This window comes from Saccoglossus kowalevskii, chromosome 17 (assembly GCF_978046115.1).
Source record: "Saccoglossus kowalevskii chromosome 17, keSacKowa6.1, whole genome shotgun sequence".
In the NCBI taxonomy this organism is placed as follows: domain Eukaryota; kingdom Metazoa; phylum Hemichordata; class Enteropneusta; family Harrimaniidae; genus Saccoglossus; species Saccoglossus kowalevskii.
Genome location: NC_140657.1, coordinates 11663862 through 11680663, shown reverse-complemented (window position 1 = coordinate 11680663; position 16802 = coordinate 11663862). Strand labels below are relative to the sequence as shown.

The 16802-nt window shown below is 36.4% G+C and overlaps 1 protein-coding gene across 2 annotated transcripts in view; it reads left to right on the top strand.

Moving 5' to 3' along the window:
• The window catches only part of LOC100373234 (uncharacterized), a 49727-nt gene that overhangs the window by 16256 nt on the left and 16669 nt on the right, over window positions 1-16802 (top strand). Inside the window, exons 1-2 of one of the 2 annotated variants that reach the window (XM_078013327.2) lie at window positions 10885-10958; window positions 11076-11188. In XM_078013327.2, the coding sequence (XP_077869453.2) occupies window positions 11131-11188 (58 nt within the window). In that variant the 5' untranslated portion in view covers window positions 10885-10958; window positions 11076-11130. Of the gene's footprint in view, window positions 1-10884; window positions 10959-11075; window positions 11189-16802 lie in introns of those variants that run through there. The other variant, XM_085492145.1, reaches the window with a different exon arrangement.

Below are 16802 nucleotides of genomic sequence, written 5' to 3'. Positions count from 1 at the left end.
TTGTACAATTCATAAGTAATATCACCTGACAGAATCGTGAAATGGAATTTAGAAGTCCTGCTAAAATAAAAGAATTCACGCCAACATGGTCTTTAGTGATTACAAAATGAAAATTAAGTTTGTATTAGTGATTAGACGTCACCGACCCGTTTTTATCAAGTAAAATGTAGTGGAAGGTTTATACAATACGAAGTGCGAAATGAACTACTGTCCACTTTCACTTCGAGTTATCCAAATATACCAATGTATCAAACTAACACTTGTGATATGATATGATATGATATGATATGATATGATATGATATGATATGATATGATATGATATGATATGATATGATACGATACGATATGATATGATATGATATGATATGATATGATATGATATGATATGATATGATATGATATGATATGATATGATATATGATATGATATGATATGATATGATATGATATGATATGATATATACTTAGTCCTTATATTACAATACGTTGTTTCAAACCATCGTTACGTAAGGGTAGAGTGTAACTCGTTGTGAAAATTATGTTTTGTTATACGATAACATTTACAAATTGGTGAGCATCATTTTAACTGGCGCCTCGGAGTAACAATGTATTGTTCTTGTTTAAATTAAATATCACATTCTAGTCAAGACCACAGGGGTCGGCAACGCATAGTAGGTAACATGAATTAAACAATAATTACTTCAATGCGCTACCCCACAGCAAAACACGTGACGAGCCCTGATTTGAAACCAGGAACGGGGCCGTGCTGACATACATGCGAATACGAGCTTCGAAAGCGAATTTCTTATTCTTCAAGTTGTTTCACAGCAACCATACGATATATTATCTGATTTTGCAAATGATTGATATGGGTCTCGTAAGTAGGCCACGGACATCGCAGTGATAATTACAGGAATAATGTATGTATGCAAACGATGTAACACTGCACGCATTCACCTGCGTATCGCGTTCTCTGCGGGTTTCTTATATAACCTCGTATTTATATCATACCACTCCTGGATTCGTGCATTGTAAATTGACTTCGATTTGTTTCTTTCAGCGTTAAATACATACGTATTCGTTGATCTCTACTGGAGTCTATTTGGTCCATAGATACAATTGTGTATTCGATCGTTGATGATGAGTTCAACATCACGATTTCCCATTCTATATAATGTTATCACAATAGCTAAAAACAAAACGCATAAAATTAAACTATGCACACAATAACACTACATTTGTCACAAGTTTGAGTTTGTTAAATGTATTTTCACTAATTATTCACTAATTATTCACAAAATATACGCATGATGACGTAATCACTTCCTGTATAACGCCTGATCACTTATTGTCGTGGAATTGTCCAGACCGTTGAAAGCACATTCTGAACCCATCGCTGATTTTGCGCATATGTCACTCCCCGTTAATGAAAGTCGGAGGTGTGAAATGATTTTGGGTCTCTCGGGAACAAACCAATCTGTCCAAAACCTTCAGTGAACCACACAACTCAGCGACCTATATCGACATTGTATATTAGTATGCTACTTTGAGAACTTGAGGCTACTCGCGTGACTGTGAGTTATATCCCTCGGCCCCACATTTGCGTCATGCATTGCCCGTCGACGATTGAATTGATAAGATTCAATGTACACGACGGTTGACTAGAATCACGAGTTTTTTTATAATCGCTCCAAATAAGGAGAAATTTGGTTTGAAGCATCGCGCTCTCCATATTCCCATTGAGCGTCATCCAACATTTTTTTAATTAGCAGATGGTAAATCATATTAAAAATATATGTATTCGTCCATATTGTATTTTTATACTACATTGGTCGGAGGTGTCAGCACCGGCGTTACTATAACCTCACATTCACACCAACGAAGTAGGTGCATACAATATATGCCGAATGTTTAAGCGGTTTAGGTCGTTACAATAACTGTATATTTCTGTTCGACTCGAGATCCATTGCTTGATTTGAACACGTTCTGTACTGTATGAATGTACATTATAACGACATTGAACACATCTGTCAACTATTGATGATCAACAGCGCTGAAGACACAAATTAAAAAAAAAGTACACAATAAACAAAAACTAAATATTAACTTGCGAGTCACTATCTAAAGCATCTATACATTCGTTATACATTAATCACTTAGTGCAATTTACGCTGGCGTAACTTTTTAAAAGTTAGAACAACATTTTTTAATCTATGTTTATTCTCGTTTTGAGACACCCTATAAACAGTAGGATAAATTTATATACTCGTATGAGATTATTACACTGTGCAATAATTTATATAAACTACTTTGTTGATGGTCACATGGTTATGCAGAAATTATGTTTTTAGAATGTTTTAACACGCCTATTTGTGTATTTCTCTTATGCGATCTATGTAGAATCCCTCGCCACAATGAGTCGATGGCGCTCTAGGCTGTGCTCGATACGTGAATGGTAATTCTATGCACGATGTAATAATGTACTGATTCTGGACCTATCCGAAAATAAGTTACCAGTAAAACTCAATTGAAATGCAGTGGAATAATAACGTGCATGACAGTGGCCTATGTGTATGTGGTTGTTTAATAAATGCCATACATCATCTTTGACATTAACAATGTTTATACATCATTTGAAATTACTCATTGACTTTCTACTGTTATCTTCTTCCAACCTATCTTAGACGTGAATATGTTTTATATGTGATTATCGTAGAGTTGTCATTATGTTTGCGTTATTTTAATTGGTTTTGATAATTAATTATTTCACGGAGTTACAAAACCTAACATTTTTGTTGTTGATATGAACTTAATTATGCAAAATACTAGTATATTTCTTCGTGAGAAAGCAGTGTCTACAATTAAGCAAACGCATGTCTCCAATGATATTGACACTGACATGAAACAACTATTGAGGCAATGGAGCATTGTTCGTGAATAAATAGTGTTATTGGAACGTTCAGCATTCAGTTAATACATTTTATCTAGAAGTATGAAAGAAAAGTCAGAGTATTATCAAGTTGAAGAACATAAATTAACAAACTTAAATCATAGAAACTGTATGTATACTAATAACTTGAAGAATCAGTTTTGAAGTTATGCACTTAACTTTAAAGATTTTACCTCACACATATTTCGAATTCACACATACATTATACGAGGTCGCAGATGCCTAATACCCCATTTTTTTGCCCAATTTCATTGTGATCAAATCAACTTATTTTTTGGTAATTTCCACTATCTGTGATTACACTGTTTACCACATGTATTTGATATTTTAAGGTTGTTGTTGATTGAAATGAAAACAGATCTACTTCTCAAGTTTCAAACTACCGTCTATGGGGAGTTCCATTTAAGGTGAGTGCGCAAGAAATATACATTTTTTTCCCTGTAACACCAATACTTTGCAATTAAAATTGTTGGCAACAGTTATATACTTTCGATTCAAAATTATTGTTTGCGGTTTATAATAAAATGTCACAAACCACGAGCTTGAGTCATATGACCTGCATACAGACGAATTGTGTCAGGGTCTACTTTACAAAGTAATTAGAACATTAAGCCTACGGTTGGCATTGGTAAACTCAATACAGCTGTATTAAGTAAACAACCCGATTCGTTTCTTGGAGACGCTAGATGCAAGGTTACCTTGTTAAATGATAAATAAGTACTCCAGAATAGCTTGTTTCGTAATTTGTTTGACGTATATCAATGATTGTTGTAGTTGTCAATATAATATAATTGCTCTGTCAGGCAAAGTTAAAAATAAGGCTACTGAGAGTGTCTCAAACATGAATACGTGTGTGCACGTATCATTTCCAGGCGTACTTTACCCGGCCACAAATCGTTTCTGTGAACAAATGTCAAAGAGGAATAAGCTATGCCATATTTATTCAACGAAATGAACATTATTTAAAGAGGTCACGCATACGTCTACTGCGCATGCGAGGTCCATGTCAAAACCACGCAAATTCTGTGCCGTACTCGGAACTCATGCAGACATCTTGAAATTATTGAGATCTGTTATTCAAAGTAGGCCGAGGGTGAAGCGATTTTCTCAATTAAGTGCCGTACGTAATATGTGTCAAGATAAAATCAGCTGCGCGCGTACAATATGGATTGAGGCAATTCTGTCGGCTTAATATCATCACTACGTCTTCAAACTCACATAAATGGCTATCTCATCATTTACATTAGTTCCCACCATGCAGAAAGCATATATTCCTAAAAGTTTACACATCTGCGATATAAAAAATATTTTGTATTAGAAATTAATGTTGATGAGAAATTCATTTACATTTAAATATCGTACCTAAAAATGATATACTGAACTCAACAAGCTATATCGGGACGTACAATGATCACACAACTATTCTTCTTTATAACTGTTACTATAATACTTTGCCAATGTCTGAATAAAAACACAGTACGACAGGCTGAAGGTAGAATGAATTCAAGGGCAGACAACGTGTCTTTGGTCGTTAAGGGCAGCGTTATCTCACTGGTGAGATATTGCTCTGTATACATCTTATAGACAGTTGCAGTTATCACAGACATGTTATTTGCACTAGTACTGTAGGTAGTTTCCATGGATACTGAATAAACATTTCAGATGAATAGCGCATACCTGTAACATTCGAACTCATCGTATATGTGTTGTTACGGATCATAGTCGAATTACTGTGCGTTGATCACATATGTTAATTAGCTCTTTTCAATGCATTTGTGTGCGTGTCGGGATATTATCACGCGTAGTCTAGCTCAGTTCACGCGGACACATCTGCTGAACGATTGTTGCGAAGTAACGATGGTTACTAGGGAAACAAAACCTACCTCGGGTTTATTTTATTTATTTCAGTTTTACGAGATTCAAAGGGTTTGAATACCATGCTACTATCCCCAAGATATTTGTAATAATTCCTCCGTGTACCAGCATACGGCAAGGATAAATTAAAATTTCGCTTCCAGAAGATTATACATCCAATATTATTAAAGGCAATTGTTCTGAACGTTACAAATATATACCAATGGGTCACTACCCTACCTGATTTGTTAAGAACAAAACTGATGTTGGTTTCCTACAAGACTGCATATCACAAAAGATGATTGTAATTTTACCATTATCAATTTTACACATCATAACAGCATTAACCGTTCTCTCCTGTCTATGGGGTATACATTTCCTAGTTCATTTGCTACTTATGATCTGCAGTATCTAATACAGATTGCTTAAAAAGGCATTGTTTTTCTTCATCAAAACTATTAAACCAATATGAGGCCCATATATAGTTGTACCACTGACAACAGTATGATTCTATAAAGTCGAAACCATGTGTAGAAAAGGAATGTACCTTTGACGGATTCAGGTCCCAATTGATTGGCCAAATAAATACTCAGCATAACTACTTTATTTGCAATGTGTTCTGGGTATTGCACTTTTAGGTAGCTTTTTAGACATATATCTCATACATTGTGTAGATATTTGAAATGTCAATAGGTCATATTCAATACAGGAACACGTGCTTTTTTAAAACAATGCAGCTATTTCACTCGTAGAAACAAATCACGAATTCTTATCCAATTATTCGCACTTATATCATTCTCCTAGTCTGCGTTGTGTGTACCGTTTTATATTGAAACAATAAGACACCATTCTCAGGTGCTCCCTGTTTGAGGGCGTAATCACCTGAGTGAGACCAACATGTGGTCTTTTGTTTACTACTTAGCGGCTGTGTACCTGTGGGTTTATTCTGCGTGTATTTGGATGTTCTAATCTTGGTGTTTTTCCAGCGATTTCTCTTGGTGCAATCCAAATACAGTAGGTGTGTCTTGTTTACCTGAGATTTGCAAGAGTTTGAGCTGGCCAACATGTTAGTTTTTTTTCATATGGTTGATTACTGGCATGTTGATTTCCCATTTTTGAGCCATATTTTCAACTTTCTTCGTCATTTTCATATAGCAATCTCGTCATATGTTAACATTGTCGTCTATGGAAATTCAATTAGTGGTATGAGCCCTACAGACGAGCTCTATTCTTAGACTTAATGGCGTGCCAAAGCTTCTACACGCTGTTTGCTCACTGCGTCATACAGAGACAACGAGGAAGCTATTGGCCATGTAACCTAAGGAACATATACCATGTTATTGTAGTCGTGTTTATGTGTGTGGTAGTGAGCGACTAAAACTGCTACAAACCGCAAAGAGAATTAGCTTTATCTCACGATGTGATTATCGGTTTACAATGAGCCCCGGGGAAGACACGGTACGAATTGGAAACAATTATGTTGATTTGTATACCATACCATGTGGTAAAATTACTCACAAAATTACTCACTGTATTCGACGCGCCAGCGATTCGAGCGACACGCTTATACGCACAGGCAAGCGCAAACTCAGCAATCACCGACGATGCTCTCATTGAAATGGACAGCGAAAGGAATGACAGCCATATACTGTCCAACGTACTTATCTCCATTAAGAGTCGACAGTTAAATTCCTCCGTGGTCAAACCAATTCCAGATCATCCCCCGTTGACTCATTGTTATTTACCCATGCTCAGCCCCCTCACAATCCCATTACTCGCCTTTAGAAACTCGTAAACATCGTTTGTATTCACTGTACATACGAATTGCAGTGACAGAATAATTGCATTTTGTAGAACTCTAGTGTTTAACATGTACAGGATAATTAGACAGCATGTGAAAAAGTATCAAACAATTAGAACTTGATACCTGCGTTGCGTATCTGCGAATGCCTGCTGGCTGAAATGCATCTTCCTTGCCTCTATAGCACTATGCCGTAATTACTAACAAACACTGGATTGCCAGATATAAATGTCTCCTTTCAGTCTGCTTTATCGTGGCATTGTAATTATGTTGAGAACCGTCCTGTTTTTCGATTCTGAGTGAAAATTATTTTTGAGTGCCCCATTAGTTGAGAAAACCTTTCAAATGTCAATTTCAAATTGTTAAATTCCACATTGAAATACACCTGTGTTTTAAGGCAATGTGGCAAATTGGAACCGAATTGCCTCGGTCTCAAATTAAAGTAATGAGCGCCTAGAAGAATAAACTACAGTGTATGTGAGGAACATACAAGTTTTAGTCGCGGACAACACTGTTTGTTGTTGTTTTGTTTGTCGTTTTAAATGATTTGTACTTTACATGACACAAATATTGGATTTGCATCCAAAATGTTATTTTAGGTGACATAATCTAATACGTAAGGTAGTATGTAAGACAAAGAATACAATTCATTGTATTATATCATGGATTGTTCATGACAACTGCCTCATATCACGGTGTTGTACTCTAAACACATATTGGTCAAATACGTCTGACAACGTAACGCTACGACACTGTGAATCCGTTTTTTTCCTAGATACATCAATGTTATTATTCTGTTATTTTACAAAGCATAGCCAGGACGATGTATATGTCAAGTGCGCGGCCTTGGCAACGGAAGCTACGCTCTCGAGTTATTTGGTGTCACAGTGAAGGGAAATAACGACGACACTGATTCATCACGTGGTAGCATCATAGTTACAGCTCAAACCTGACTCCCACTGTATATATTGTTCTGTCGAAATATTGCGCGGGAAACAAAGAGCGTTTTGAAAAGCGGTGAATAGAATGCACCTAAGCTCATCTCCACGTAGACAAGTACATGATTGCTACACTTCGTTTAGTTCAAACTCAAGTTGTTTTATGAAGCATCTACTTCAAAGCCATTTCCTGTTATTTACCATACCATCAGGATGTGCGAAGTGCCACTTTGAATAAAGATAGAATAACGTTCTCCCCGTCTGCGACTCTTCTTAAGGGTCTTCAAAGAAAAAAAATATATAAACTCACATATCGCGATTATATTTTTGTGTTATCCTGTATATCCGCAAGATTCAACAGCATATCGACCTTACATATATTGGCATCCCCCGTGTATTCTTCGCAACATCCCGTTATATGTATTTAAAAAAGAGGACAGCGCAGTTGTCTTGGTAGCGCGGTGGGTCGACAAATTTATGACGAGGTCTTGACAAAATGCGTGAACTCTATTGGTCAACTATGTAAACTATTATGGCTAGAATTATACAGAACACGTGGCGGCTTTACTTGTGATTGATTTACCTGAAACATTTTAATGGCATTAAGTGTGTAACTAAAATGATATATGATATGTGGCGCAAAAGTTGTAAGTTTTTAATCAACGATTTTACCCCCCCCCACCTTTTAATATGTCAGGCAACCATTACTGCAGTTGTAGCTGTAGTACAAAGTCGATGTCAACAGTAAGGTACCATGTGTTGATTGGTTAGAACACTGCCCATGGTTTGTGCAGTAACCATGCGTCCCATACGCCTTACCCAGTGTTTACACAGGACCATCATATCTAATTTCAAGTTCGTAATTTGTGGATTTGTTATAAAGTATAAAGAACCACGTTCCTGTGCATGCTACTCAAGGGTTGAAATTCTCCATAAGGTTAGCGAAGCTTAAAGCGCGGTGGTCGTCGCGCAGCGCGTGTTCGAATTTCATTTAAATAAATAATGTATTTTACACGCGTTGTATACGTCGCTACGAGTCCCATATCGAACAGGACGCGGCGCGACGACTGCCGCCCTTTGAAGCTTTCCTTTACGTTGTTGTAACATTCCCATTGTGTTATATTCCATTACTAGTGTTAAGGCTACTCTCATCTAGCGTGATGCGAAATGTGCTGATCATAATCAGATGATCTAGTAGATGTCCGATTCGTCCTTCTTAGACTGTCTCAGTGTTACTTCCTGGATGCAACATTAACTGCTGAGGATGTTTTGACAATTAGATTGATATACTTAGAGCAATGTCAGGAAGTCCATATGCATTCCACTGAGAAGAAAAAAAGTGTTGTATCACAGTATATTCTTCTAACAATTACCGTTTTACATTCGGACAAATATGATAGTAAAACTTTCTCAATGGGAAAATACCTGACTCTCATGCATCTTTGCCCAAGCTTCACAAAACCTCCAATATTAGCCTCATTCCATGCATATCACCGATAGTGATTGTGACTTGATTTTACTGGACACTGTTACAATATATAAAATCATTTACTTAATCTCATTCTTCGAGAGTTGTTTATTGTAATTTTCAAACCCTAACACAGAGGATATGGAACCTAAATTTTAGACTGGGAGCTTAATTAAACCTTTGATACCCCGGTAATAAAAAATAGCTTATACAAAATTGTAAGAAAATATCAAACTGTTTGGTACAGAATGAACGAAAAACATGCTCAAATATTCCTTTCGCGTTATCATCGTGTTTTTAAGAACGATGACCGTGTTGTTTTTAGTGTACAGCGTTGGTTCTACGGATGAACCGTCTCACAATGTACTGTGTTGCCATGACAATTGGTTTTCTTATGTCCACATCATAATGAGTCTTATAAGTACAGAAATTCAATCATTTGCAATTACCACAGAACAAATTGACCGGCGTCATCATTCATGACTTGGCGCGGGCATGAATGCGATGTAAATACACTTAAAGCATTATCTACAATAAATACCTTTAGAACGACTAAAATGATTGAAAAGCAACATTTTGTAGTTTGTACTGTGAAAGGAATGTTATATTTGGGCACGCTTTCATCGAAGTCATGCTACATTTTTTCCAATTTCCGGAAAACTCGCTAAGTCAAAGTTCGTGAAGATGACTAACAAATACTACGTAAATAATCCATATTTAATTCAAATCCTTAGTGTATTAGGCGGAGTAGTACATCGGAATGGGTGGTACCGAGTCACTGATAATCGACGTCAACACGTTTAAATTAAATACATTGTCCTGGCCGTGCTGCATCAATTTCCCTAACTCAATGGTAGTACTAACACGTACACTGTCCACGAGATTAGACTGGATGGTTTACAACCGTCTAACGATGTCATCGTGCGTCAACGTGCAACGTAAATCAACCATCGAGCAATTACCAACGCACCCTTTCTGGTATGCAGCGCATATGAGCAGCGTACCAACTATTTTGTGATTTTTTTTCCCTGTCGGCTGAAATTTTAAAATTTCGATCTATCTGTTTGTACTTAGATAAAGATCATGTCAGTAACCATGGATTTGATGACGTAATCAACGTAGAGGTAATTTTACCGTAACGCATTCGTGGAAGACATCAGATCATATATATATTTAATCCACGATTGCCATAATTCATAACGTTTAATCACGTGACTGTGTAGCCATTAGTTTGTCGGTACACACATACAACGCATTGATTCATGTTCCCTTTGGGAAGAGTCGGTGTTAAAAGTGCAATATGAACGAAACCATATATTGTTAAATATTGTTGTTCGATACTCCATACAGTAGAACAATCGGATTACGGTCATCTGCGTTTAATGTCAAACAACAATATTAAACACAACACGTTCTCGTTCGTGTTACATCTTTACAGAGCATCGGCGCAAAATTATGCTTTGACTATTGTCATTACTTCAATGTTCCTACTATTCAATTCGAAATTCAGTTGTTGTCAGAATTTGAGAGCTCAAAACTGAAACAAAAAGTCTGTATCATGGAAACTTTCTTTACAAGAGTTGGGATGGGTAAATTTATTTCGAATTTGAGGAAGTATTCGTCGACAAAAATAAAAATCACCACCGACCCAGGAACGAAAGTAAGCGTTTCATAAACACGTGTTTGTTAAGCGGCGCAAACTACTAATCACAGTGTCGACATCAATAAAATAATAACTAAAATGCATAAAAAAAAAGGTTAATTTCCAATACCTAGCTGAAAGACGCCCGCCATGTCGATAGCTTGTCACCGGACTCCTCAGTTCAGCGCGGAAAAACATCCGGTTCTCAAGTACTCTGTAATCGTAGCGAGCACTAAAAAGCCGAGTCTCACGAAACATTTTCACGCGAATTGGGAACTACTTGGAGCGTGTCGTAGATGAAGAGGTACTGTACATCGATCGTGTGCTTGTCTCTACAAAAAGACATGTGTCATTTGTCGGGGACTTTTTCCTTGCTACATACAAAACATATCAAACACATCTTTTTTTTTCTTTTTTTCAGGTCAACGAAAAAGTAGAATAATGTTGGCGAGTTGGTGCGTACTGTAATTGGCATCATGGACATTGACAGTGTCCTCTGCGTGATTGTATTTTCTTTCCTGACAGTTGTTTCCGGTGAGTGTTACACATCCTGTTGTTAGCAATTTTGAAAACTATCTACTATCTATCTTAATCGTGTGTAAGTTATCAGTGGTGTTATCGTCATCGTTCTCGATTGAACACCCGAACTACAGTTCCCTAACCCATACACTTATTTAATAGGCCGCATTCAATCACGGCACTATCACGTGCCTGATCACACGGCCCTGTGCGGCATTTTCCGGTCACAGGGGGAGAACAAAATCATAAGCACTAGTAGCGTCTTAAAATATTTACGAGTGATTTTATTTCCCGATGTTTGGTTGACAGAGATTTGAATGCACGATGGTGGTTTGGAATAACGCAGCTGTGATCAGGCACTACTTCCCAACGATTGTGATCGTATTACTAACGTCTGGTGGGTTTTATATCGACGTACGCGATGTTCAATTTTATTCAATTGAGTGCCGTATACAATGTTTACACGATATATATAATGTTTTGGTTCTCGTGTAAAAATAACAAACCCAGCTTTGTGCTGGCCGTGGTAATCGTCTTAAAATCACACGTCCATCCAATTTATAATTATTTCATTAGAGCAATTCAGCTTCGCAGCCCGCAGTCCGATTGTGTACGTACTGGCGGGGAACTTAGTATACGAAGATGGATACCGCGTTGTCAGCTTCGACGGGATTACGTGACCGTGATCTTAGTCGCGAGACGTTGCCTTGTTTGCCATCGGGGTAGCATTTCGCCGTTCTGATCTAAAACAGTCAACCAATATTCCCCGAGATGACGGTACGTCATTATGCAAACGGAGGTCGAAACCCTCGAAACACAATCTCATCAGAAGACAGTCAGTGTATATATACATATTTGTTATTTATACAAATATTATATATATTATATTATATGCTTTCTGGGAAATATAGCGGTACCCAGGGACATTCTATAACCTAGTCAATAATAGTATAATATAATAGTAGTATAATAAATATGACTAAATGCATAAATGGAAGGGTACTTAAACTGAACGATATTGATGTTAAAAAAAAGCCCCAGTATAAATAAAACCTGTTTGAGTATTCAAGGATATCTGATAATTTATTTATTTCGAACTAACTGAACAATTTGATATGAGACATTGACCCAATGCCATCTTGTCGAACGAAATCCTGTACCTGTGATCCGTGAATTAACGAAAGCTCCACGTAGCGTCAACATGCCTTCACTAAACTGTTCATGTGATTTACCGTGTCATTGACATGGAGTTCATTACATGTTAACTTATGTATTTGCTGCAATGCTATGAATGTAATTGCGTCTGAAGTAAAACGTGTCTCGGGATTTAGAAGGTTATAACATTTTTTGACCGTCAAAATAATTGTTTCGTATAAGCACTGCAGTCGACGCGCCGCGCCGCATCGTCGTGGGTCCCATGCGACGATCGAATAGCGAGCGTGTGTGGTTACACTGTATGATTACACAAAAATGGTCCGCGCGCTGAGCTCATCTTGAACCACAAGTTCAAACGTTTCGGTTCTATGCTTGAACCTCATTTCCAAATCTCCTATATCTAGTCATCATTACAAATGACAGCACTGTTGATTCAAAGACTTTTCCCGGCTACGTCACCTCTCGTTCTTTTTTTATTTTACCCACAACCTCCGCGAAAACTCGCCCACAAATGAACCTAGATCGACTGTTGTGTGATGTAAAATTTCACGAGAATCACATACAAACTCCAAGTCTCATCCGTGTGTCACGAGGTGAACGAAGTAGATTATTTCACGGCGTAGTAAATACTCGAGTTCAAAGGGCAAACTAGCCTATACGCTTCCAGTTACAGTCAAGCATTCTCAGTGGATACATTTAGTAGTGCCACATAAAACATCCTGCCCATCATCCTATGTAACTCGACTTAAACTGTGAATACTGTAAATCAAAATAAATCAAATACATACGTAGCTCAGGCCACCCAGCATCGTCATGTGCTTATAGTATACAATAATACCACGACTTAAAGTCCTTGAAATGTCGTATTGAGTTCACCAAAGAATATCATTCAACTGTACACATACTAACACGTGTATAATTAATGTAAGCATAGACCTCAGGGTTATGGTGTGATCAATTATTTTAGAGTATGTATTTAAATATTTTGATTAGGATTGTAAATTTATGGGACAAAGTTATGCTGAGGGTCTCTCGGAAAAAAAGTGCCATCTCAGAAGGTGTTGTAGGGGCCTTTGGAATTTAAATTACCTATATTTTGGTGAGCAGATGCATCTGAGATCCCACAGTTTCGAAGTGCAGACATAATCGTGTTCAAAATAGCATCGCATCATATAAGGAAACTCGTGTGCATAAATTACCTATATAAGATAACATCCACTATATAAGGATACCCATGTGCATAAATTACCTATATAAGATAACATTCACCATATAAGGATACCCATGTGCATAAATTACCTATATAAGATAACGTTCACCATATAAGGATACCCATGTGCATAAATTACCTATATAAGATAACATTCACCATATAAGGATACCCATGTGCATAAATTACCTATATAAGATAACGTTCACCATATAAGGATACCCATGTGCATAAATTACCTATATAAGATAACATTCACCATATAAGGATACTCATGTGCATAAATTACCTATATAAGATAACATCCACCATATAAGGATACTCGTGTGCATAAATTACCTATATAAGATAATATTCTCTATATAAGGATACTCATATGCATAAATTACCTATATAAGATAACATTCTCTATATAAGGATACCCATGTGCATAAATTACCTATATAAGATAACATTCACCATATAAGGATGCCCATGTGCATAAATTACCTATATAAGATAACGTTCACCATATAAGGATACCCATGTGCATAAATTACCTATATAAGATAACATTCACCATATAAGGATACTCATGTGCATAAATTACCTATATAAGATAACATTCACCATATAAGGATACTCATGTGCATAAATTACCTATATAAGATAACATCCACCATATAAGGATACTCGTGTGCATAAATTACCTATAGAAGATAACATTCTCTATATAAGGATACTCATATGCATAAATTACCTATATAAGATAACATTCTCTATATAAGGATACCCATGTGCATAAATTACCTATATAAGATAACATTCACCATATAAGGATGCCCATGTGCATAAATTACCTATATAAGATAACGTTCACCATATAAGGATACCCATGTGCATAAATTACCTATATAAGATAACATTCACCATATAAGGATACTCATGTGCATAAATTACCTATATAAGATAACATTCACCATATAAGGATACTCATGTGCATAAATTACCTATATAAGATAACATCCACCATATAAGGATACTCGTGTGCATAAATTACCTATATAAGATAACATTCTCTATATAAGGATACTCATATGCATAAATTACCTATATAAGATAATATCCACCATATAAGGATACTTGTATTCATAAATTACCTATATAAGATAACATCCACCATATAAGGATACTCATGTGCATAAATTACCTATATAAGATAACATCCACCATATAAGGATACTCATGTGCATAAATTACCTATATAAGATACTTATATGCGTATTGTCACATTTGTCACGAACATGGTTTAAATACGTATTGTCGCATTTGACATGTGCAAATACGTATTGTAATATTTGTCACGATTACGGTATTTACCGTAAACACTTATTCTGATATCTGTCATGTGCAAATGTGATTTACATATAGTATCTAGTAAAAGACTTATCGACACATTGTCATATATATATATATATATATATATATATATATATATATATATATATATATATATATATATATATATATATATATATATATATATATATATATATATATATATATATATAGTACAGATGTGTAATGTATATGGTAAAATACGTATTATCACATTTGCCAGGTATACAGTATATTATCTATGCTAACTCTAGAGTCGGACGGAGCTCCGACAGTGTCGAAGTGCAAACATAATCTTGTTCAAAATGACATTGCATCATACAAGGAAACTCTTATGCATAAATTGCCTAAATAAGATAACATCAAACTATATAAGGACACTCATGTGAACGCAATATCTATATAAGTTAACATCGCACCATATAAGGAAACTAATGTGCGTAAATTAGCTATAAACAATAACATCGCACCATATAAGGAAACTAATGTGCATAAATTAGCTTTAAAAGATAACATCGCACCATATAAGGAAACTAATGTGCATAAAATGGCTATAAAAGATAACATCGCACCATATAAGGAGACTCTTTTGAATACATTACCTATATAAAATAACATCGCACCATATAAACTCGTGTGCACACATGCACCATATAAGGAAACTCGGGCAAATGCGATACCATATATTAGGAACACTCATATACACCACATACAAACCAACGCTTCATACAAGGGAATTTGTACATTGCAGGGAAACATTAGCATATACATAAATGCAGTATTGGACCTTACATGGTAATTAAGACACATACTCTACCTAGATAGCCTTGAGGTAACATCACACCATATCAATTATCTCAGTTGCTGTCTTACATGATAAATAACACTTGCCATACATAAACACATCGACATATACACATACACGGACATTGACACGGATATGAACACATATGTGGATATAAACAAGCACATGTACGTGCACATAGAAACGGACATGGACATCGGCAGGGAGATGAATGTAGACACATATACTGATGCTTGTCTCCGTATAAACAGACTCCGATACAATAATACGTGGATGACGAGAAACATCCGACATTTTAACAAAACCCAATACAAGCATGAAAACATTGCCGTGGATCCCATAATCTACATTGTGAAACAGTATACAGTGTTTACCCGACATAGCTTGTCTACACGATGTAAAGTGGCCTTCTTCCATCAAATCAAGTTAATGTCGCCGTGACGAGATTATACATTGTATACACTACTTGTATACACTACTGAGCACATCCCCGCCAAATGCAGAAGCGTACTTATTGAGATATTAAGAACGTGATGTAACAATTTAAGTGATGAAACTCAAACATAGTGTAGTGTGGTCTTGTTCCGTTATAAGTACAATAGTATGTCGGCTGTCTGGCTACTTTGGGATTACACTTGTTGTTCCAGTATCTGCATTGCTTTCATTTTTAAAACCCATGCAATTACTCTTCTTGTCTATAGATTTGTTTTGCATGTTGATGGATAAATCAACAATTATTCTGGTTAGTGTTTTTGGTGGCAGTAATTTAAATTTAAAACAATATATTCAAACTGCCGAAGGTGAAAAACGTCATTCATACATTTAAAGCGGGAGGGTCGTCACCTGCGCACGCGCTGGAATTGAGTCCCAAGCGACGATAACGCAAAGGCTCATGGGTGGACGCTTGTTTGTAAACACTGACACGCTATGGTCAACTGACGCATGCGCAGGTGACGACTCTAACGTTTTAAAGGCAATAACAGAAGTGACGTAAAAGCTGCCTCTGCTGCACTGCTATCACGTATTTTCTGACTCTTGGGATACATACCCTGTCAAAAATCACTATGAGCATTATTCCCCTT